A 24904-nucleotide genomic window follows, 5' to 3' on the forward strand; every position below is an offset into this window, starting at 1 on the left:
GGTGTAAAAATCTGTCTTCACAGATAAATTCTTTGGGTCTCTGGGTCTTCAGCACTTGCCTCTGTAGGATATTTTATGACAGCAAAAGCAAAGTGTTTAGCTCATCAGTCTGAGGAGTTTGTGTGGCACTGGTGTTTATCCTGTTCGCTCTCTTGGACCGGTCCTGCCCAGGCAATGAAAACTTTTTCATCTTATTTCTCGAGAGTATTAAGAGAGATCAATAACTCTGCTTTATCTAATGGAAAATCTCTGGGGTCTTGTGAATCATGTTTTGGCAGCTTTATTTAGATGGAAATCTGTGCTCATCCCTGGGAAGTCTTGCTTTAAAACAATTTTCTGTAACATTCAGACTTCAGCTGATCTTTCAAATAATTTCTAGTCTGAATGAGTTAAAACACAGGTGAAGTTTCCCTGCTGAATGATCAGCTCAAGCACAAAACCTGACCTGACAGATCTGGATCAGTTTTAGAAGTCGGCTGCAAAATGTTACATCAGTGAGCAAGTTAATCCTAATCCAGGACCTGAAAGCTTCTGTTTTTCTTCAAATGTTTCCATTTTCATTAGTACTACAGGGCATGTCAGGCGAATCCTGCCCTTTGTTACTTGTGCAGCCCGATTGTAATTAAGCTAACAAGCCTGCTGTAGTACAGGATGGTGTCCAAACCCTTTTCATAGCTGTGGTTGCTCAGGAAGAAGAAAGCAAACCCTTAATTTGTCACTGAGGTAAGCATTTATCAACTGTGGGCACAAAGGAAGGTCAACACATCTCTGCTGTTTCAGAACTACAATGGCACTTTAAGCCTCCTAATACCACTTTGATGCAGACAATGGTCATTATCACTATTTCATGAATATGAAAACAGACACAAAGAAAAAAAAAGAGAATTTGCATGCAGCCTCAGAACAGAACAAGATTAGTGCTCAAGGGCTGCTGGCTCCCAGGCACAGGCTCAGAGCACTTCAGCAGCAGTTCCCCACACACATCACTCTCACCCAAATCCCTCCCCTCTCACCCACTTTCCTGATTAAAGCTGGTCACCTCCTCCTCAACACTACTCTCACCTTGTCCATCTCCCCTTCCAAGGCCCGTGTTTGTTATCAGCATTCCAACCTCCCACTCTGGTGCTGCTCCTGCCACTTCCTCCCAACGGCTTTCCCCTTCTCCACCCTACAGCTGCAGGCATGGAGCCAGAGCTGTTATGTCCAAGTGATCTTGTCTTCCAGATCCCATGGATAGGTAAATGATGAAAAACAGTGCCCATGTTGCCAATCTAATTTATCCCATTTTGAATGCAGGTATTAAAAATATGAAAATTATTATTGACTCTCTCTTGTCCCACTTAGTGGCACCTTAGACTGTCTGTTTGAACTTTGCCTTAGAAATCTGTTTTCCAATGTTAACTGCTGATTTTACATGACATCCTAGATTGAGTATTTCTCACCAGAATCTCCAGCCTTCTCTGTTCTCTGTAAAACATTTCTTCCTGTCAGTTTCTGAAAAGTCTTTAAACAATATTAGGAAGAGAATCTGATAGTCTACGCTTCTAGAAACCGGTGTAGGCAGAACCAAGTTTAAAAGCACTGCATAGGCAAAAGAAACTATTTCCTGGATCAATCAAAGCTTAGTGCAAGAAAGGGAAGATGTTGCCTTTAACAGTCAAAGGAATCTACCACCTTGTGAAAGGGCACCAGGCAGCCCAGCCGTGCTGAAGAACAAACAGAGGTTGTCAGTGCCTGGCCCCTCGCACGGCAAACCTGTTGGTTTATAATTACAGCTCCCTGCTCTGCCAGGGCAGGGGAAAGGCCAGGCCAGAGCCGTGCCCCACCACAGCAGCACCTGCATGCAAATGCGGCAGTATCAGCTTAGGGGCTCCGAAGGGAACCACTTGCCATAAGTAAATGCACTTTGACAGCAGCTCCTAATAAGAGGAAGGAAATGAGTGAGAGAAAGAAAAGTGATAGGAGACAAAAGGACTTTATAAACCAGGGCTTTATTGCTTTCATTTGTAGCATTTTCCCTTTGTTCTGTCGAGCCCTCCAATTCCAGATACTAAACAAAGGAGATACCTGTCTAAAAAAGTTTATTTCAACCTGAAACTGACTTGTAAGATGCTTCACTAATTCAACAGCCCATTATCAGGAGTAACAATGAGCTACCTCTAATTAATTTGGTGCAGCCTTTGCTTCTGATACCAATCAAATCAATATTAATGGGGAGTTTGTGCTCTCTCATTACAGCACAAAATGGGTACCAATCTTCTCATGAAGACTTTTGGACCATAAACTGTGTTTGAGGTCAGCGTAGTTGGCTTCTTCCCACACCCTTTTTTTTTCAACCAGGATGGAAAAACATATATAATGATGTGCTATTTAGTACCTGGATAAAAATCTACATTCAGGCTGTCCTACACTGAAAGACTGAAACCAGTTCAATATGAAGAAATCTCAGTCTAAGAAAATAAAGATTTTAGTAGCTCGCAGAGCTCAAATTAAACACTTAAATAGGTAACATTAGATATTTCTCATGCTGCCTCACATTTCTCTATTTATTTTTATCTGCAGGATCAGGCGCGTTAGAGAGGGAGGCCTGGTAAGAATTGCCTCAGCCATCATTCTTGGTTACTTACATCTGTGGTCAATTTTCCACACTTTCTTCCATAAAAGGTAAACGAGGCACTGTACTTGCAACAGGATAATCTAAACAATATGAACAATGTTACTGTTGAAGACCATCTGGCTCATCAAGCACAGCTCCAGACTTTTAACTCCTTGAATAAAGTGCGGAACCCCGCAGTGTATTTTTTTTTTTCCCCCAAAATTCATTTTTAAAATGGTAAAAGTAGAGGTCCCGGAATCATGAGGGATTCAGACAGGGAGAAAATTCAGTTTCTGGTTTTATCCTTTCTGTATCTTATGTATGTCGCAATCCAGGCTACAGACAAACACTCAGACGTCAAATTTTTCTACAAAAAAAAGCCCTCCGTGCGTAACTGGTACGTGTGGGGTTGGCGTTTCAGAGGAGAGACAAGAGGGTTAAGTATTTCATAATTCACTTCAACCTAATGGCCTGATTCTACCACTTCTTAAAAGGTAATAAAAGTCAAAGAAGGGTCACCAGGAATTAGAGGAAAATCGGGGGGAGGGATAAGGGTGAATGCGACCAAAGAAGGCTTTTGCTAATTGTACACACAATTTCTTATCTGTAGACAAATTAACAAGTGGCTGGTCTCTGGGAGAAAAATGTTAAAGCAGCGTAGGAACAAAATAACCTGGAAGAGGGCAAGCCAGTAGGGAGAAAGCAGTGATCCCGAAAGTCCAAAGAGCAAAGGAAGCACTGGAGCTGGCTGTGCTCTGGGCTCCAGAAGCCGGACCAAGCGTCTGTGCCTCAGTTTCCCCACCCACCCATTGCCAGGGGAATGGCAGCCCAGGGGAGCAGTGCCAGGATTCACCTCAGCTCCGCAAGGCGCTCTGGAATACAGAACGGCAGCAAGCTCGTGGCTTACAGCAGGACAGCTCCACAGACATACAGGAGTTAAATATTCTTACTCCTCTAAAAGGCTACAGACTTCAAAACACACTTGTTTTTCAACTGAGCAACAGAAAGAATTGGATTTTGTCACGGGTCTTTGTTCAGTCTTCGCTCAGCTCTGTGATCTCTCAATTCTGTGATTTCTGTGCACTGAGCGGGTTAAAAAGCCCCGCAAGCGTTGGCTGTAACAGGACGGGGTTTTGGTCCTCAAGAGGGTTGTTATCCTCCAAAGAAGTTTTAATGGCATTATAAAAAAGAAAACAAAACAAAACAATAAAAACATCCAAAATAAAACCAAAAAACCCACAACCAACTGGTTGTTGAAATACTTCAATGCTTTTTATTTAATTTCTAAAAATATTTTTGGAAAGGAAAGCAAAGAAAATGAATTAGAGCATAGTTGGATTTTTTCTTTTTGTGTAAACATGAAAATTAATTCTCATATTCAGCGGTTCCTTGCTTTAAATTCTGCATCTTGCTTTAACTAGAAACATCACCCTATCTGGTTTCTAGGTAGAGCACACACAGGGCTGAACCTTCCCCTACAGTAAGTTCTTCCAGCCACTCCCAAAAACATGTGCCCACAACCCTTTTTCAAAGTCTACTCTAATTTAGATCTAATTTTCATTGAAGCTATTATATCATAAGCCCACTGCAATATGTACTGACATACATATGCTGAATTCTTAGCTTACAAAATCATTTTAACATGCAAGAAGGACTTTCTAAAAATTATTTTAAAGAAATAGTTTTTAATATATGCTCATGACTCATCAACTGAAAAAAAAGCAATGTTACAGTAAGCAAGATAGGTCAGGCAGTTTTATGATTAATGGGGTCAAAAAGTTAGAATTCATTTTTAAAACTTTGGTTGCTCACACTGAAACAATTAACCCTATCTACTGAGCACCAAGCCCCAAAAAACAATGCAAAATTTCAGAAAGAAGCAATACTATGTTACAAAACACTTTTGATGTGTGTTCCTCCACTTCAAAAACAGAGCAAAAGATTTCACCCATTTATCAAGAGATTTTCTGGGTGTAACTCTTCCAAAACAAATTTGGCTTTGAAGTATGAGATGTTAGAGTACAATGTGTAAAGTAGGCATGCCCTAATGGCTATTTTGCTGCAAAAGCATCCCGTTTTCTGCTGTACCAAATGAAAGTCCCTTTCCTCCTACTTAAGCTAATATTAGGACCTGAAAGATGAAAACAGAAGTCATTTGATCAACAAGGAATCTGCTGCCGAAACCTCCCGTACGTTAATGACAACAGCAGTTACAAAAGCGTCTGCCAATTATACTGTAGCTCTGAGAAAAATCATTCCTTTAAATTTATTTTGCTGCTAACTCGACTGAGTGCTCATGAGAGCGAGCATCAAATGCACTGTAAGCAGCTCCTGGATTTTAATTAAGAGCATTCCACAGGAATAATGCTAACACTTGCTGAGTGATAAACATATAAGCACTAATACTGTTCTGCAAAGCCTTAAATTACACGCTCCAGTACGTTGGATTTAAATCCTAGAAGACACTGGCACCAATTGCTGGGATTACAACTTTCATTTAAACCTAGAACTAAATTACTGGATTTCAAACCATTTCGTTAAGCCACACCTGTCTGCTAAGCATTATACCACATTCACACTTAATAACCCTTAACATTTTTCATCAAGAAAGCTCAAAAGTTCTTCCAAATTTAATCCCCATCACCGCTCCATTTCACACATCTGGAAACTGAGGCACACAATAGTTAAATATCCCAAGCTAACACAGGAACCTGTGCCATGGCCACTGCTTTTGAAAGGGGCAACTGCACCTTGCTCCCAAACTTGTTGATCGTTCTCACTCCCACATGATCATCATCTCTTGTGCCAGTATTCCCATGGCCTTATGGTAAATTATGCCAGGGAAGAGCTTCAGATTAAAACTGAGGGGTAAAAGGAATGACATGCATACAAATTAACACACCTGAGTCTGTAGCCATTATTTATGAGGCACCTCTAGGTGGGCACCTTTCCAGACTTGGTAACTTGACTCAGCACAACAGAAGTCTACAGTTGCCTTTGAAAACCTCAGTCATGTTTCCATCTAATTGAAAAGTGATAAAAAAAGAAAGAAAAAAACCAAAATTATTTTTCCTCCTGATTCACGACTGTTCTCTATTTGAAAACGTGGTTCATTGCTTTTCTAAATAATGTTAGGCTTACTCAGACTAAATCTCACCAAGAAGCATTTGGCCAACTTCATATGAATTTCATATAGCAAAATACTCAAACTTTCTTAAAACCAAACGTCCATACTCTTGTCCACACCACAGCTGAAGAGCTGCAGGGATGCTGTGCATGGTGGAAAACTGTGACACAGGGGAGAGCTCTGCACCTGCACTTCCACACCCAGAGTGCTGTGCCCAGTTCTGGGCTCTCCAGTGCAAGAGACACGTGGAGTTTCTGCAGAGAGTCCAGTGAAGGGCCACAAAGGTGCTTAGTGACCTGGAGCATCTCTCATGAGACCCAAAGTCCCAAAGCTCTGGTGCACTCAGTGATTCTCCAACTCAGAAATGCTCAGAAGGTTCGACTATTGAGAGAACTGGAGAACAGGAGCACAGAACAGGACAAAGAATCGACTCAGCCATGTGTACCCTCAACTACTCTCTACATGCACAGACATCAAAAACTAATTCAAATTAAAGAAATCTAAGCCACATGCATATACACAAACACCTCACTCCTTTCCTGCACTCCTACAAAGAGTTAGATTCCTTTAGTATCCTGGTAAAAAGTAGTCTATTGCACAAATATGCTCTGGGCATAAGATCTGTCACTGATCAAAATTATTGAGAATGATTCTTTTATCTAATGTTTGATATATTTCATTAAGTACATTGAAATTCTTGTACACACCAGGAAGTAAACGGCCTGAGTATTTTGAGAAGTGTGAAACTAACACGTATCACTTCTGAGGAAAAAAATGATCCTCTCCTTTTCTAGCAGTTGTCATTACAAAAGCAGGTAGTTGCTGCAGATGAAATCCCTGAAACTGCACATTCTGGTCCATACTCTGTAGTAACTGCTTGGAAGCAAAAATAAAAACGCTTGGGTTGCTGCTTCTTGTGCAAAGTTTCCATGTCAGTAACAACAATGTATGTAACGCTTCTAAAGCCTGATGAACTCAGGAGGACTCTGCTAAACATAAAATCCCTTACAGTGCCTGGATGAAACAACTGAAGAAAACTGCTGCAGCTGCTTGTACCGTCTCTAGGTTTTGGCATTCATTATTTAAGTTCAGTGGAAACTGTTCAGCCTTGAAGTAGACTGACTCATGCACTTTTAACTTCCAATTTCCTGCAAACAATCCATTAGTTTTTGGCAAGTTTCATAGTGCACAGTACTTCCCTGAAAAGGGCAGCTCCCAAACTCTTCTGATTTCAACAGCGTTTTTTGAGTTTGATGAAAGTAGAATTTGTACTCATGCCCTTACAAAACTGAGTGTGATCCCCACCTGAAAATGTCTGACACACTTACCAAAGGTACATGAATGACTTTGCTCAGAAAGATTCTCTCCAAATGTACTTGTTGGGACAAATCCTACTGGGCTGTACTATATGGGCATTTCTCAGAGAACACGAACTGACTTTAGACGTGCACTGTCAAGTTTTACCTGACAAGGAAAGCAAAAAAAATATTTTCATACTACCTACACCTCCCCCAAAAGTACCCTACCTACTCCTACACTTCTCTGGTTTTATAGCAGCTGAAATGAGCTACTTGATAAGTAAATGCTAATTCTGTCATTTGTAGCTACAATGGTTTTAAAATTTATCATTCCCTTCAAATATTTTTTGTCCCCAAGTGGTATCTGAAATATGTCAGTAACTCAGAATGGAAAATAACTGTGGTATCTCGATCACCACCAGTTGGTAACTGTAGATAAATGTGGTCTAGTAAACAGTCACTAGTAAAATAATTCTTCTTCCATCCCCAGGATGCAATTATTTAAAAATGAGAAAAGAGATGAAAGCATCAACATAAATACATGTGCATACAGCTTTCAAAGTACTCAGTGGGATTCCAAATCTCCAGTTCAGCTGACATGGTAGAAGAGCTTTCCACATTAAAATTATTTTTTTAAATCTGTGCACCTTGCAGAGTGTGGTGCTGGAATCTTGTGTTTATCCACACTCTAAAAAAGCTACAGTAAACACCTCAGCATATCAAATCTCCATCTACACAAGGCAATCATAAATAGGTTGCACAGTTCTGTAGTTTTCATGTTCATTCAGGTCCTTAGCCCTCTCTCCAGGTACTGTCAGCAAGCACAATTTATTAACTGCAAAATACTCCACTCTTCACAAGAATTGACCCAGTCTCATCCCAATGATTTCACTTAAGTGATACAACCACCAAATGGGCAGTGGCCACTAGGGGAAAGTTCACATGCAACAAACTAAACAAGAGGGTCTAGTGGCAAAAAAGTTTACAAAATTTAGAAGCAAACTCCAGGATGTTTTGAAAGGCTTGTTTAAAGTTTTTCAAAATACATTGTGACTACCAGGGGATTACACATTGTGGGAACTTAAGTGGCTACGGCAGTGGAATTAAGCACCTAGACCCACTGTGTATTCGGGTGTTCAAAAGACACCTACCAGCAGCTCTGCAGGTGCCTGCACTCCAGCTGGGAAAGTCCAACAGGTATTTAATTCCCTGCTGCTGTACATGAACACTGACATAAACCTGACTCCAACAGCAGGTGCTTATTTCCCAGCTTCCTTTCCCAAGCTAGACTGGGCACAGGTATTTCCACTATAAATAAGATGTATAAAGATGGCAGACCAAAGTTGTAATTATTTTTTTTTACTTTTTTTTTTTTAATTACTGCTGAGGGTACCTTATTTTCTGCATAATTATGTGATGTTTCATAGCAATGCTAAGTTTGTATTAATTTCTTGGTAGGTGTGTTACTATTCTCCACCTCAGAAAGAACTCTTTCCTACCTTGCTGAAGCCCCTGTATCCCCGAAGACTGGTTAAATGTTCAAACAATTAGCATAATCCTAACCCTTTTCTTTCTTTCTTGTTTTTTTAATAGACTCTCATTTCCTCACTTTTAAATATGTGCAATTTCTTGCAGCTTTACTTAAGGTTCAATCTGACAGACCCATTCCCTCTTTCCACTACATTTCCAAGCCTTAACAGAGAATGTGCCTGATTTAGTCCTTAAGATCTGCTGTACTCTGACATGATCATGTATGCACCTCTTTGAGCACATGAATGGTTTCTTGACTTGTCTCCTTGACTTGCCTCCTTGCATGCTTATTGTTAAGCAGGGAATTAAGTGGTTTGTCAGACTGATCCCAAGTGTTTAGCATCTGAACAGCATGAAGTTTTACTCTGCTGAGTAAGAAAACATTTCCCAGAACTTCATCTCTCTATCCATGCTAACTGCCTACATACAACTCTACTTCCCTGACAAAAGAATAAAATTTACAGACATCCTTATCTCCCTGGGATAAGATATTTTTTAGTGAAACTGGAGACCAATGGTTTGAACCAGGGAAGCAAATGAAGCAGCGCTGGTACACTAGTCATCCAGGGGTTAAGCTAATTTGTTAGTGCCCTTGCTGTTTCTTGCTGTCAGCCACTGTGCATCCACTCTCTAAACTCTGAAAAGAACACTGACCTTTAATCTGTGGTATTAGTTCCTTTGACAAAATGGAAGATTATTTCTTTCTCCCACAAGCCTTCATGCGAAGCTTAGCCAGCTTCCATCTGGTCTGACTAATTAAATGTAAGTTAACATTAAGTTAAGAGCCAGCTCCAGCCCACAGACCTTCTATTCTGCAACAGCAGATTTATTAATTAGCTGAACTATTTGAGTATTTAATACCAATTTTTGATTACTTCTATTTTCTTCGCTGTCTCATGAAAACAGGGAAATGTTTTTGAAGAGATATTTGCATAATTTCAGTTCAGAAACACAAAACACCAAGACGTGCTAATAAGATTCTGAGCAGCCATAAACTGTCAGGTTTTTTTCTTCTGTATTTGACATGTTAATAAAATACCATCATAACAGTGTGAAGGATCTGCCTATTATGCACAAGATGTGGAATCACTGGAGCTGTACACTTTAAGCTGGCCCTGACCCACAATCTGGCCCTATATGTACTAAAACTACAACCAGTTGTTGTATTCCTTATTCAGTCAAAACCTTCTTTGACCCTAATGGGCGTTCTGTCTGAATGAAGAACAAAGGGATTAGATCTAATATGGGGAGCTACTAATTAGAATCATGCCCGCAGCTTTTGATAAAATTCATTTGTAAAAATGAAAATACAAAGAATTTACTAAGTCCAAATGGTGCTTTGCACTGTTTTAACATTAACTCTGTGTAGGTCTGGTACCTAATCTATTTCACTGTATTTAACAGTAGATGTTAGAGAAGAAAACTATACACTTTTAAAATAAATAATACAGCAAATTTAGATTTATAAATTTGTTTTAACATCTCACATTACTTTGAGAAAGACTGTTATATCAGGTAAAACATTTTAACCTCTTAACCAAACCTTCTTTCTTTGGGATAGAGGCAAAGATCACATTAAGAAATGCTTTTTCTTCATATATTTATTTAATATAATGCCTGCTACTGTACATAAAGTATATTTAAAACTTCAAACCCCAGGAAATGTCTACCTAGCTCACATACAAAAAAAAAAACCAAACCCAAACAAAAAAAAACCCCAAAGAAATCCGACCAATTAAAAGTCGTTTAATACAAAAACCGAAACTGTATCAAGACATGCATCAGAGAGTTACAAACCAACAAAAACTGTGAATGGCACAAAGCTGTCTAATGGAGCAAGACTAAACACAGAAATGAGGAGACCACAGCTCCCTTCTACTTCTCTGCCTGCAGAAGATCACATGAGTGAATCAATTCACCTTTTCTGCCTCAATTGCCCCAAGCAGATGGTGCAGGGAGAACAAACGTTTTTCCTTTTCTGATCTCACCTTAAAATTCTCAGGTGTTTCAGTCAGATGAAGATGCTCTGTGTAAGGGCAGACTGTTAGGAGCTAATATTATGTTGGAAATAGAAATGGACAAGCAATTCACTTCTAAGAGACTCTGAAATCAAAAATGCTGTTTTACAGGGTGCAAGACCAACAACAGACAAAAAGCATTTCTGATTGTTTATAATATGGGGTTTTCTTATCAATTTATTCTGTTCTCTCATTTTAAGGACCTGTTTCAAAAAAAACCAAACCAAAACCAAACCAAAAAACCCAAACCCTTTCTCATTAAGCTTTCAATCTCTGTCCCATCTTCTGCCTAGCTTACTTTACATTTGTGTTCTCACTGTACACACCAACTCTTGTTTATTTCCACAGCTTACCCAGGGAATGCTGTTCTACACAGAATTGTTACCTTTTACCCAGGCAAAAGCAGAATGTCTGATAAAATCCACTGGGGTAACTCCTTCAAAAATGAAATACAAGACCCAAAATGCAATCTAAATGTACTAGTCTGACTCTAAGTCTAGCCACGGTTTTCCTCTAAAGGCCATTAAGATTCAGCCCATTTTCAGAATACCAGACGTGCGCAGAGAACTGCTGAGCTCCATTCTGACACAGCAGTAGCTGATTCCTCTGAACTCATTGCTGGCGCTTGGGCTGCTCACGCCAGCTTTCCTCGTGAACTGGAGCCACCTTGTGCCCTACAGAGCACCTGCACCCTGAGGTCTGCTTAGGAAAAACCGAGTTTACATGCTGGCATTTTGTGTATGAGACAACAACTAAAAAATACTTATTCGGCTTCTATATAAATCGTTTCATTTGGGAGTAACTGTTTGAAATCAGTTAAAGATAATTTATTTGTGGGTAACTATTTCAAGTCAGTTAAAAATGAACAAATTAATAAAGCCGCAAATCAACTGGATGCTGATTATTTTTTTCCCAATTCAACCCACCACTGCAATAAGGTTTTACGAGTTATGCAAGACACTAAGTCACTTTGAACACTCGTGGTATAATGAGGAATACCACCACTATTTTCCAGTTTGTTATGTGTTCTTATGTATGACTGAGAATTATAACAAAGCAGTGACAAGAATGCAAGACCATGAGCTGCTCTGCTGCATGTTTTACTTTGCAGTGAAACACTGAAGTCTCTTCCTCTGCAGTAATGAATTTGAGTGCACAGCATAAAAATGTTTAAAAATGCTGCAGTTCAGATTTGGCCTCTAGCCATAAAATTCAAATCCAGATTTCAAACATGCCTAAATTCAGAGTTGAATTTTTTTGGTCTCATTATAAAATAGGGGTCACATGAATCAAATAGGTCTGGACATACTTCCAGAGGCTACTGGGACAAATTCTGACTCAGGGCCAAATCTACCATAGTCATGTTCTTTTGTTCTGACAGGATCAATATCAAATGTGTTGAGGGTACTGAGCCAATAGGTATTTCCTTTCCTTCCCAAAGCAAGAGTGATGTTCTTTATTCCAAGCACGTAGGACAGATGTGACCGCACCTTCTAATAAAATTAATACTTATCATTTAAACACATGAGACCTGACATTTCTTCTTAAGCCTGAAAGCATAGGCCACAAAAAACCCCAAACAAACCACAAAATCCAACCCCCTGAACTACATAGTTACAACAAAAAGTGTTCTGACCTTTTACCATTCTTCTTCTTCATGCACTCTGACGACAAGTTAGGCATATCATCTTTTGAATTCAGCTCTGCAATACATTATACTGCATTTACTCTGAGCACTCTGACACTCTGACATTATCATTATCTTCTTTTGTGCCCGACAGCAACTGCAGCTCCTATAATGCCATTATTGTAATTAAGAACAATCTGAACCATTGACAGCATTGCCTCGTTTGCTCTAGAATCCCCTGTGCATTAGTGTTCTTCTAAACCAATATTTCTCTATTAATAGTTTGCTACTTTAGAACTGCCTACGGTTAAAAAAAAAAAAATTAGGCCTCAGCCTAACTCAATGGCCAAAGAAAAAAACTTGCTAAGAAAAAAATTAATGAAACGCTGTGCACTGGCAAACCGTTACACTCTTCCTTACACTTGCTGAAAATGGATTCACACCCTGCCAACCTATTCAGGCTGTTACCCAGGTGAGGAAGCTAATTTTGGCTTCCTTCAAAAGGACCACCTGTACAGATACAAAAGAAAACATCTCTTCTCCCACTAAATGTACCCAAAGTACTTCTCTGTCTAAACTCTCCCTTTCATTAATCCAGCTCACAGTTGGATAAGCAGGGCACGGCAATTCAGACATTCTTGTCTGGGAAATTCTGACGTAAACTCCCAGCCCTGCAGCACACGTGCTCTGTAGGCTGCCTGCACCCCATCCATCTGTTTGCTAAGGGTGACACCTGCCTGTCCCTGAGCCAGGAACGTGGTCAGCCACAGCCCTGTGATCACCTAACACCCAGCTTTTCCCTACTGTAATTCCAGGGAAACAATCCACCGTGGGCTAAAGAACTGCAGGTGCAACTGGCAGGACAGGACTGACACATTAACATGGACCTCTTAGAATCCACAAAGCCCACGGCCAGGCCATCAGAAGCAACTTCAATTTTTCCTCTGCAATAAATGAGAAGCTGGAGTACCAAGTCCTAACAGAAAAGAACCCAGCAATCATTACGTGCATGCTGTTGGAAAAGGGAGCATCGCTGGTCACATGGAGTTTTATGTATTTTTAGTAGATGTGAACACAGGAAAGCACCCTATGAAAATGACCAAAGAAACGTGGCCAGTGGAAAAGAGCTGGTATCTCCCGAGGCGATTTAGATAGATGTAGTGGCAGAGTTTTTTTTCTTGTGAACACATATCCCATTAAAAAATTATGAACCTTATGCTAAAGGAACATTCAGGAAATTATAATGTTTAGGCTACTTTTGGAATTTTTTATTCTTTCAAAGCTTCTGCAGTATGAGATTGTATTTTCATGTCTGGGACATCACTCTACCACACCCTTCAGTCTCTGCCCAGAGCTGAGGAAGGGGAACAGTGCTCAGTGACAAATCAGTGCATCCCCTCTCCTCCTAAAGTCCCTTTTTTCAAGTGGGATTTCATAGGTTTCACTATGAATAAAGGCTAATATCACCCATCACTGGGTCAGTGCTACAGACTGCTCTACCACTCCACTGGAAGGGTAAAGAAAAGGAGCAGCTCTATGCTAAGCAGGAATCAGAGAAGCCAGGAGGACTTAACCATGACTACAACTACCAAGAATGACTCACAGAAATTCACACTCCAGGTGTTTTCTTTCACAAAAATAATTATCTAAGAAAAATGTATTGTCAACCATGGTACGCTATGTGCTGCTTGACACAAAGATCAATAAGAAGTCAGGAAGAGAAGTGCAAAGACTAAAAGGAAAGCAGTTTTGCTAAGTCATGACTTATGTCCTCTCTAATTTTGTACTAAAGCCACATAAATGATAAGAACATTTCATAGCACCACATGCAATTATTTCACATGGACTACTACAAAACTGAAAGGAAACCAGAGCATTTGGGAGACTGTAGAGCCTTGTTATTCAACCGTGCAATTCTTTAATATTTTGAGTAAGATCACTGCTTGATGAACAGTGGCACAGTCTAGAGCCAGGTGCAGGATTTGGGTGAACAGATGGTGGCTAATCTTCCTAATACTGCTCTGCGAGTACAACTCACTCTTGACCAGTCACATCCCTGGTTTTTTCTGGCCCTTGGCTTTCTCTGGCCTGAGCACAGCTTTTCAAGGGGTAGTTGCAGAGTAGGCTAAAGATTCACAAAAGGCTGTTGATCTGATTTTGCTTTTGGTCCAAGATATCTTTTGTTTCTATTTCAGTTTGGTCACTAAAGTGAATTAACTCACTGGGGCACTCAACACACACATACACACCCAATTCCAACAGGGACAAAGGTATTCAAGCCAAATAATGTTATCTATTAGTAAGTATTAGCACACCAAACAGAAAATGCATGATGATACATGCAGAGAGCACAGCTCTGAGTGCTTTGCTACTCAGTGCTCCAACTACAGCCACACACTCCAAAGCAGTACAGGAACTACTACGGGCTGGAGAAGGCACACAGAACACACGGAGAGCAAGCTACGCCTTCAGCCCCACCCCAGCCCCACATTTGGAAGAGCTGCAAGTGAAAATGTGAAGCACTGGAAAACATCCTGCCTTCCAGCTCATCCTCCCTCACAAAAAAACGAAACCACACGGCTTCCAGCACAGCACTGACTGCACCACCTCAGTGGCAACTGTCCTTCCAGGATCATCTCCTTTTGGGTTGGCTGCAGTTTAGCTGATAAAACAGCTTAGGGATACAACATTATATTTGAATAGGAACTGGTGTGGGGAGGAAAAGGAAGAGGAAAGAAGAACCAGATGGAAAAGCAACACAATTTTAGGTATACCTCAACCACTGGTTTTTTGAAGTTTCATTTCACAAAGAACTGTGTCCCTACAACTGCTGATTTCACCTTCAGCAACACCAGCATTTTGCTGAAAAACACTGCAGAACTCTGGATTAAGTTATTAGGAAGCACTTGATCTTGGATACAGTGACATAACAAATAAACTGGACTGTCCTTAATCTCTGTGAGAAAGGCAGAGAGCCCAGTATTAAAGTATTTGGTCTGCTGGGAGGGCATCATTCAATGGTTGTGAAAGGCATTAAGAAAGAAAAATTAGGATACATCCCAGAGATCCTGTCCAAGGGAGATTTCCAGAAGCACAGACCTGTACTTACAGGAAGCTGCCTTTAAGGTGAGGGGTTTCAAAGATGTAGAGCCCACAAGCAGTAATCAAATCCAGTAAGAACTTTTCTCTCAGCCAGAACCTTGGTCCCTAGTCTTCTCTTACCTTCAGGGCAGATTCCTTCAAATGCTACAGGAAACATCAGAGTTCTAAAACCCCAGATTCTCTTGACAGCACACTCACTTCACTAAGGATGAAAACTTCATCCTCAGTTGAGTATCTCATATTTATTCTACAGCTTTACTTGGTTATATCCACATTCACTCTGCAAAGTGGATACGTGCTTTTATGAGGATGATATAAGGGAATGCATGTTTTAAATCTGGAGATGTAAAGAAAAAATTAGCACTGAAACAAAGGTGCATCAGTCTGAGCTGGTCTCTAGCTGGTTTGTTTTTTTTTTTCTTTTCCATGGCTTCATCCTGTAATCTGAAAGCACTGGAGGCTCTTCAACCACTTGTTCAGTGCATGGTTAGTTTTAGCTGAAACCTCAGCTCAGAACACGAAGGAATTATTTAAATAGGAAAAACTCAGGAAATAAAAGGCATACTTCTGCAGCAGCTGACTTCCCCACGTAATTTAGGCTGCTTTTGCAAGTCAAATGCAAAGACGGAGTTCAGTGACTCTATTGCTGTCATGCAGGTAGTCAGAAAACAGTAGAATTCATGGCTGTTTTGGGTCAGAATAAGAGCTCAAAGCCCAAGGCCCTGGTCCCTGGTATAAATGCCTTCTTTACAATACAAACAGGGAAGGGCAAACCAACAGAATTTTGTATAAGTTTTGTAACAGCTTCATAATCCTAACAGATGCCACAAAAAGTATTTTATGATTTCTGAACACAAAATGTCTGTGAAGGCCTACATGATTCATAAGTAGGCCACTGGAGACACTGGAGATTTTGTGCATTTACGATCCACCCAGACCCACTTTTAGCCCCCACCCCCCACTCCCTTTAAAAAACATTTCTGGCATCCAAAGCATCCCACAGCAATAAGTTTCAGAAATTAATCATGCACAGCCTGGCTCTGTGCATGCAGGGGTCCTCCGGCCTCCAGTGAGACAGCGCCACAGGCTCCTTTTTGCCTCATCTCTGACACAGATGAGGTTGGCAGTGCTGTGCCTTGTCAATACTGTCAGCACACTTCCATATCCTGTGTGATCTAACCCCTTTGCACCTGCTAGGAGGCACTCGCAGAAAGCAGGCAGGGATACACTCGGCTCTACCATGATAACTCTGGATATTGACTCAATAAGCTGTCTGGCAAAAAAGCTGCACCTGGGACTCACACGTTCCTGCAGATTTGATTGCTGTAGGTGAAACACATGGACCAAGCATAACTGGACTGGTTGAAACAATGAACTTTTTAGAATAATTTTAGGATTATCTTTTACTTTTGAGATTCAGAAACGCAGTCACAATATTTTCATGCCTTCGCCTGAACCAACTGGAGCCAGAGGCTATTAAAAAGAAGGGGGGTAAAAAATGCTCCACCCCGGCAGAGCTCGGCTCGACAGATGCCGAACAGCATCAAGCAGGGCGGAGCTGTCATCTACATTTGTGCCCGGGAGCTGCATCTGCAGGGCGATCGCCATCCCATCCTGAGCAACAGTTGGGTGTTCAGCTACGCTTTCAGAGGCAATTATCTTCCTTCCCACCGAGCAATCCCTTCCTCTGCCGCCACACAGGCCTCCCCAGACATCCCCTGACAATTCGGCTTCAAAGCACGCAAACAAAACCCCCGTGCTGTCCTCCTGAGGAGTTCCTCTCCCACTGCAGATGTGCTCAGAAGGCTTGAAGCAGTGAAATGACAACAAACAAAGCAAGTGGACCTCCCCTGTATTTTTCTGGTTTTCCACGTTCCTTCCACAGAACAGAAGTATTTTATCTACTTAACAGAACTTGCTCTAAGGCAATAATTACTTCAGTGGTGATGCTAACAGGTTCTGTCCAGCAGCAGCTCTGCAGCTGTCTTTAATGCGCCTGTGGCAGTACACCAGGGACACAGAAATATAGGGAAAAGATTATAAGCACATTCCAGTTGCTGTGCAGTGAGGTTCGTGGTAAAACACGTTCATGTCAGACAGCAAAACCGGCTGTTCAGCTACTCTGATGGCACTAGAAGGCCGAGGGGTGATGTACTGATAAGCTGCAGTGAAAGACAGAATGTGAAAAATATTGGTAAGAGTGACAATAAAGCCTTTCGCACGTCTTCCTTTTCACAAATAACACCACATGCCATCTCCTAAACACCAGTATGAAATTAGCATCCAGTGGTTCATTTTCATGCTACATTTTAATGCTACACATTAGCAAATATGACGGTAGGACACAGATCAGTTCTTCCTGCTTATGCTTTAAAATACCGCATCAGGGGAGAGCAGAAGAGAAGAAAAGCCTGCAGAGTGTTTCAGCCAGCCTAGAACCTCTCACACAAGAAACAGACAAGCACAAACATCTACTGACATAAAAACTAGTCATGTGCATTAGTTGTGCAGTAAGTTGCAGAAACAGGTCCAAAGAAAATGAGTCAATTAAATATTAGCAGAACACTTCTTGTATACCATGAAATAGATTTATTTCATATAGGAAAAGGCCCAGAGCAAGACCAAGGCATGATCTTTCTGTCAGTGAGTCACACAGCAAAACATTTTACTCAGGGATTCCAGAAAAGACAAACATTTTACTTAAAACACCTGAAAAGCTTTCATCACCCTACTTTTACTGTTACGTTGTATTCTTAGATTTTTCCAATTTCATATTATTACATAAAATGCATGAAGTAAAGATTAAGAAAGTTAAGGTTATTATCAAAAACCACCAGAATCTACAGTATTTTACACTGTTAACATACTCTTCCCTGAGGCACTCAGAGAATACTGCCTACTGTGACCCCACATATGAAAATTAAATCAAAACAAGACATACAACACAAAAAGAAGAAATATCCTAAGTGGAGAATGGCAGAAAATTCATTCTTTCTCCTGCACATCAACCTCAAATAAACTAAAGAGCAGTGAAATTATTAAAATTGATGTCACATCAATTGGGAAACTGACTGAGCCCATACAATTGCTCTCCACCAAATTCACGAGTCCAAGCTGTCTGTTTCCCATCTGCTCCTCTGCAATTTAAGCAATTCTGAACTTCACTCTCTGTTCCCAAATGTGTCACAGATTTATTAGCATGTCAGGGGCCAATTCTTTACATTCTCCACTAAGGTAAGCTATTAGGGGGAGCAAATTTTCTGTGTTTATAATTGCCAGCCCAGGAAAATTAAAGGAGGACAATCACACATGACCTTACTAAACCCACCATGAAAAATTCATTAGATAACACAACCCCCCCCCACACACAGTTACTTTTTTTAAAAGGCCATTCTGTTCTCTTCTTACATGTGTTTAAAGACAAGTTTAGTACACAGTACAGACTACTACAAGGAGCTTACAAAAAATCTAATTTGTGTGGGGTTTTTTTGCTAATATGATGAGCTCCACCATACATCTGAACCCCTGACAGATAAGGACTGGGATCCTTCCCTAGCATATATGCGGTGGCCCAATCTTTAAATGCCTTTCAGCAATGAAGGAGGATGGAACCTTACTAAAATCTACAAATAACTTTTGCACACCACAGTTCAGTCTGCAGACAGGCCATCAAATATTCTAGTATTAGTTCACAATTCTCTCACCACCTAAAAAGCTGATTTAATTAATTCCAAACATACTTAATAATTGTAATTTTGCTACCTTAACAGAACATATACACCATTTAAAGATGCAGCTGCAGATGCTCTCACAGGGAAGACTGAAGTACAATGTTCTCATCCTTGAATTACACCACTGGCAATGAGAGATTGTAAATGAAAACCAGACTAAGGCTCTACATGACAGATGACAACATAAACAAATCTGAGCTCTAAATTCCAGATTTTATCAAATATTCTCTAATATTTAATCTGTTTCCCATATTATCATATGTCTTCTGGTATGACTAATCCCTGCTTACATCATGTGTGATATCTCAAGTATCTCAGGTTACTCTTTGTTTTGGTCAATAACTCATGCTGTTATATTAGAGAATTCATTTCACTTCTCTAGACTGCCCTCACCTCTACCACTGGTGGACCTCTTACCATCGCCAAGAACATTGAAATTCATAAGCTATGGTTTGCTATATTTTTTTTAATATATTTATACATATATATTAATGTCAATACTGAAATCCCATTTTATGTTGTATTATAAACTATTTTTGTGACATCTAAAACTACATAAACTTTACTGTCTTCATAAATTATCTGGATTACTCTTCATCATAATGTCACTTCAGATCCTAAAGGATTTTCATCCTTGGTATGGTGGAGCATTTTGGCAATAGCTCTATTGTTGTAATATATAAAAATGTAATTCTGACAATGATCAAAACGCCTGTTGCTGCCATAAATACAAAACTCACAGATGTGTAATCATGTATCACCTACAACAGTTAACTACACACATAGCAGAGACAGTACTGAAGTGGAACCAGCATCGTCCCTACAAGAGATGAAATATCTTTGCATTATTAAAACCCACCAGTTCTTAGCCCTTGTGGTAAAACACTGGAGTAAATCAGTAAGTTTCTGTCCTCTATGTAGCAGCCGAATTTACACCAACTGAAAGACATGGAAATTTCCAGTTGTCCCTCATTTATCCTGACTTATCCTGAACATTTTCCAATACATCCTTTGTGCTAACAGTTGAATAACCACATGCCCTCCTATGACCAAGACCCATCTCCATAGGAAACCTGCCACAGGTTGGTTAAAGCAGGAAAAAACCCCCAAAGAACAGAGCCTGGATGAACAAGCAATCTGACCTCTGAAATTCCCAGCTAGGCTTTAAAAACACCTGGAGCTCTACAAAAAAAAAAATCAGCACAGCTTAAGACAGAACCTATGTGTGCCACAGCCAGCAAGGAAGAATGCTCGTTAATAGTTTGCAAACTTATATTTATTTTTAGTAGAGAAAAAATTAGGAAGTAAGAAGAGGACAGGCTTCACAGTAAGGCTGAAGCCATCAGAATGTGTTAAAACCAACAAATCGATAAACAGAAAGATAAGACAGAATACTATCAATCTCACCCCTACATAGACTTCCACCAGAGAAATGTCATAAACACACGCCCAAGTAAAAAGGATACTAAGGTGAATTTAAAATAATACTTGTTTGTCCATCAGTAAATAACAAAGTCCTTACTAAGTTAATAAGTAACCCCAAACTCTCTAAACCATTGTTATTTTTAGACAGAAAACTGGGAAACACAAAAGACAAGGACAATGCAGTTTCAAAATTTCAAATGGCTAGACAATGATAATCTGCAGGTGCAGATTTTAATCAATAAATGTAATACATTAAAGTAATTATAAGAAATATGATTTCACAGAATACATCTTTCTGTAAGATTACAAAGATTGTGGATAAAAGTAACTGCTGCCTCTAACAGTTTGCTGGAGATTTGTTGAGTTCAAACATCTGTCACTAAGGAAAATAGCATTTAATAGTAAAAACAATAATAACAACAATATAATGGACATAACCAAACTGCAACAAATAGGCTCACTTAAAGATCTCTAAACATACCTACAAAATGGACTCATCAAGGAAGAGACTAATAGTCACAAATACTCAAGCAGAATAATGTAAAAAACTTGGTAACTAATGACGTTTGTCATTCTTTACTATTTCATCAACATCTGATCCATCTGCAATGACCAGAAAAAGCCAAACAATGCGAGCACAATTGTGCAACATGGATTGAATTGAAAAGCAAGGCCATACATCACGGAATGATGATGTGATAGCTACAGAATGAGGGGCTGTACTCTCCCAAGTTGTGTCATCCTTGTTCACAGCACTGGTGCTACTCTGAAACACAGTGTGCCTGGCTTCAGTGCCCATGAGACGCAAGGGGCTGCTGAGCACAGTACCCTTCTTCACAATTGCAAGCAATGAATGTTGCTTGAAAAACCGTTTTGAAATGACTGATACTTTGGCTCTATTTGCATCACATTTAAATTAAAATCAGCTGCGAAAACGATGGCTGGGCGAGGTTAAATTCCAATTCCCTGTCTCACGGGATTTCATACAGGCATATTCAGCAGGGGGTGGGTATTAATTCACATGTACGGACAAAGACCCAGGCAACATGTTGTACACGTTTGGCGTTCTGTAAAGGTTCATTGTCGCAAGGCTAAAGTCTTTTGCTCAGCACCAGGACAACTGCGTTTCGAGCCCCTGAGGAACGATCACTGCTCTGAACATTACATCAGTCGTGCACATTACGCAGGTTTCCCCGAGCGCTGTGTGCGGACCACACCGCACACCAACACAACGCGTTATGAGTCACGGAGAGCTGGAGCACCGGGTTTTTGGATGTCCGCACCGCAACTGCGGAGGCAAAACCTGCTGAGGGAAAATCCCCGTGCTCTCCCAGGCCTGCGGGGCCCGCCTGGCCCGCTGCGGGCAGCGCTCCTTCCCCGGCCGGGCCCGCACGGGGAGCAGCGCTGCCCGGCCCCGCACACGGACCCAGGAGCGGCCCCGCACACAGGCTCCGCACACAGAGCTCGGGAGCGACCCCGCACACAGAGCCCGCACACAGAGCCCGCACACAGAGCCCGGGAGCGGCCCGGGAGCGGCCCCGGAGCGGCCCCCGCGCGGTGCCGGCGGAGCGGCGGGGCCGGGGCGGCTCCTCCCTCGCCGCTCGCCTGCCCACCCCACCCCGCACGTCCTTCCCCGCCAGCCCCTTCCTCCCGCTCCCCAGAGCCTTTTCCTCTCCTCCTGTCTCCTCCCTCCCCCCCCCCCCCCATAGTAAGGTAACTCCCAGGAAATATGCAAACCTGTTAATTTTTACCTTCTTTGGCTTTTTTCCTCCTGGCCAGCGTGCCGCCGAGCTTGCCCAGGAAGGAGTCATCCTTCTTTCTGGAGGGGGGAGATTTCGGGGTGGGGGATTTGGGGGAAGAAGGGGATTTCTGCGGGGAGGTTGCCATGCTGGGCCGGTCGCCGCCGGCGCTGGGGGACGGAGCAGACGGGTCCGAGGCCCCGGTGCCGTGGGAGGCTGTTCCCGGCTCTGAACGGAAGCGGAATTATTTCAAGCATTTGAGGCAGCTCCTGCTCCGCTCTCCCGGCTCTCCCGCTCCTTCCCTCCCTCCTCCCGCCCGCCCTCCCGCCGGGGAGGGCCCGCTCCCCTCGCACGGCTCCCGGTAGCCCCCGGGCGGTGCGAGAGCCGCGCTCCGCTGCCGGCTGGGGCACGCACCGCGTGTGGGGGCCCGGCCGTACCCGGGGGCGCGGGGCAGCGCCTCGCCCCGGGCTCCATCCTCCGCCCCTGCGGAGGAGCCAGGCGCTAACTGGGGCTGGGTGGGTAAGTGCCCCAGGGTGGGTGACCACGCAGAAGGGGGCCAGGTAACGTGGGTGCCGAAAGTCAAAGATAGACGTGGACACAGTGTCAGGGCTCACACAGCTCAGTTCGTCCACAGCTACTCCGAGGTGAAGGCCCTGAAGGATAGGAGGGTCCCTGCTGCCAGCAGATGTTTCTACATCCTGTGCTCAGCACTGATAGAAAAATAGAATCGTGGTCAGGGTTGGAAGGGACCTTAAAGATCACCTCGTTCCAACACTGCCATGGGCAGGGACACCTTCAATTAGACTTGATTGTTCAAAACCCCATCCAACCTGGCCTTGAACACTTTCAGGGATGGAGTGTCCAGAGCTTCTCTGGAGAGCTTGTTCCAGAGCCTCATCACCTTCCCAGTAAAGAATTTCTTCCTAATATCTTGTCTAAACCTACACTTCTTCAGCTTAAGGCTGTTTCCCCTTGTCCTGTCACTACCTGCCCTTGCAAAAAGTCCCTCTCCAGCTTTCTTGTAACCACCCTTTAGGTACTGGAAGGTGCTAGAAGGTCTCCCTGAAGCATTCTCCAGGCTGAACAACGCCAACTTTCTCAGCCTGTCTTCACAGGAGAGGTGCTGCAGACCTCTGAGCACCTTGGTGGCCTCCTCTGGATGCGCTCCAACAAGTTCCATCTCTCTCTTGTGTTGGGGCCCCCAGATCTGGACACACAAAAGAACTCATGAAGTAATAAAGTGTCACTGAATAGTTTGCTGCAAGTTAAAGTTCAAGCTTACTACATACATTTCAGTCTTGATAACATTTTGCAAAGCTCTTTTGCCTGCAGTTTTCAGCTATGTCTGTAGTGAGAAGCAGTGGGCATTGTCACATCCACTTCTACAAAACAAAACAACTGTTATAGTCAGACCAGTATAAAAAGCCTGTGGAAGGAAAGGTGACTTAACACGATAGATTGCCTATACCAATGCTGCTTTGATTTGCAGATGAGCAGCTTAAGGGAGAAGTATGTTTAAAACAGATAATTTGCTGTGACTGGTTCAGGAGGCATCCAGGACTGGAACAGCATTAATGTCATCTGGATGCACTACTTTCACTTACCACTTAATCACTTGATTAACAATTCAGGCAAAAAGCCACACACACTTCATGCAAATATCTAGCTATCCATTAGGCATAATAAGTGAAATGAAATTACCATGAGGATATTTCTAAATCAGCTAATAATTGTTGTGTTTTTACAAGACGGTAACATTGGTTAGCTGATGAGGGGTAGACATCAATGCCTATTTGTTGCATGCAGTTAGTATGTGCCCTGGAGAAAAACTTTATTCATCCATCCTGCCATTGGTTATAAGCAGGAATGAGCCCAAGCCTCAGCACAATCCTTTCCTTAATGTTTGCTCTCTGGTTCATAGCACCAGGTATGTTTAAGCTTCTTGTCTACGAATTTCAGCCTGAATTTCACATCTCATTCTCTTTTTACAGAAATGCTTCTTATACAGTCTATGTATTAGGAGATGAACAGTTTTGAATAATTTTTAAGAACATAATAAACGACAATTTCAAAAGAAGAAATACACACATCAAACCCTTTTAAAAATATGCCTGTAAATCTGTGGCATTTACAAACAGAGCAGTGACCCAACTAAATCTCCATTTAGAGCCAAATGACTCTATACTATATATGGATGTCAATATAGGATTTTGTGGGCATAGAAGAAGAGAGAGCATTTTGGCAAGCACGAGTGTGCTTGCCTTTGTACCCCTTTGTTTGCGGTAAATACAGAAGGAACAAGCCAGATACCTCCCAAAAACCAATGGGTACTGGGCTGTGCAAATACAGCATAGTCAGAATTCAACATGCATTTGCCAAGTCCCTCACAAAATAGTTGAAAAGACCCAGAATCTTTCCTATTTCTCAACACTCAGTATATGTAAATTAATGATAAATACAGTATTAATTATTTAATAGCCTCATGAACTATGGTAGTTTCACGTCGCAAGGGGAAAAAATTAAATGAAACCATGTGTTTAAGATGAACTTTATCAGATCTGGAAACTCGAATACTGTGTGCTTTAAGTAATGCTGCTAAAGCAGCAGCCAGACCTTAGGTTTACAGTTTTGATTTGGGGTTTTTTAATGGATTTCTTTCAGGATTTATGTGCAGTTCATTGTGTATAACATTATTGCAATGTTTTTCCAAT

The 24904-nt window shown here is 41.6% G+C and overlaps 1 protein-coding gene across 3 annotated transcripts in view; it reads right to left on the reverse strand.

Moving 5' to 3' along the window:
* PARVA (parvin alpha) overlaps positions 1-22492 on the reverse strand; it is a 63057-nt gene extending 40565 nt beyond the window's left edge. The window contains exon 1 of one of the 3 annotated variants that reach the window (XM_039552603.1): positions 22206-22492. In XM_039552603.1, the coding sequence (XP_039408537.1) occupies positions 22206-22341 (136 nt within the window). In that variant the 5' untranslated portion in view covers positions 22342-22492. Of the gene's footprint in view, positions 1-1062; positions 1123-12205; positions 12231-22205 lie in introns of those variants that run through there. The other 2 variants (XM_019289372.3, XM_019289370.3) reach the window with 2 other exon arrangements.
* Between the last annotated feature and the right edge of the window lie 2412 nt (positions 22493-24904).

Source organism: Corvus cornix, chromosome 5 (genome assembly GCF_000738735.6).
Source record: "Corvus cornix cornix isolate S_Up_H32 chromosome 5, ASM73873v5, whole genome shotgun sequence".
Classification (NCBI taxonomy): domain Eukaryota; kingdom Metazoa; phylum Chordata; class Aves; order Passeriformes; family Corvidae; genus Corvus; species Corvus cornix.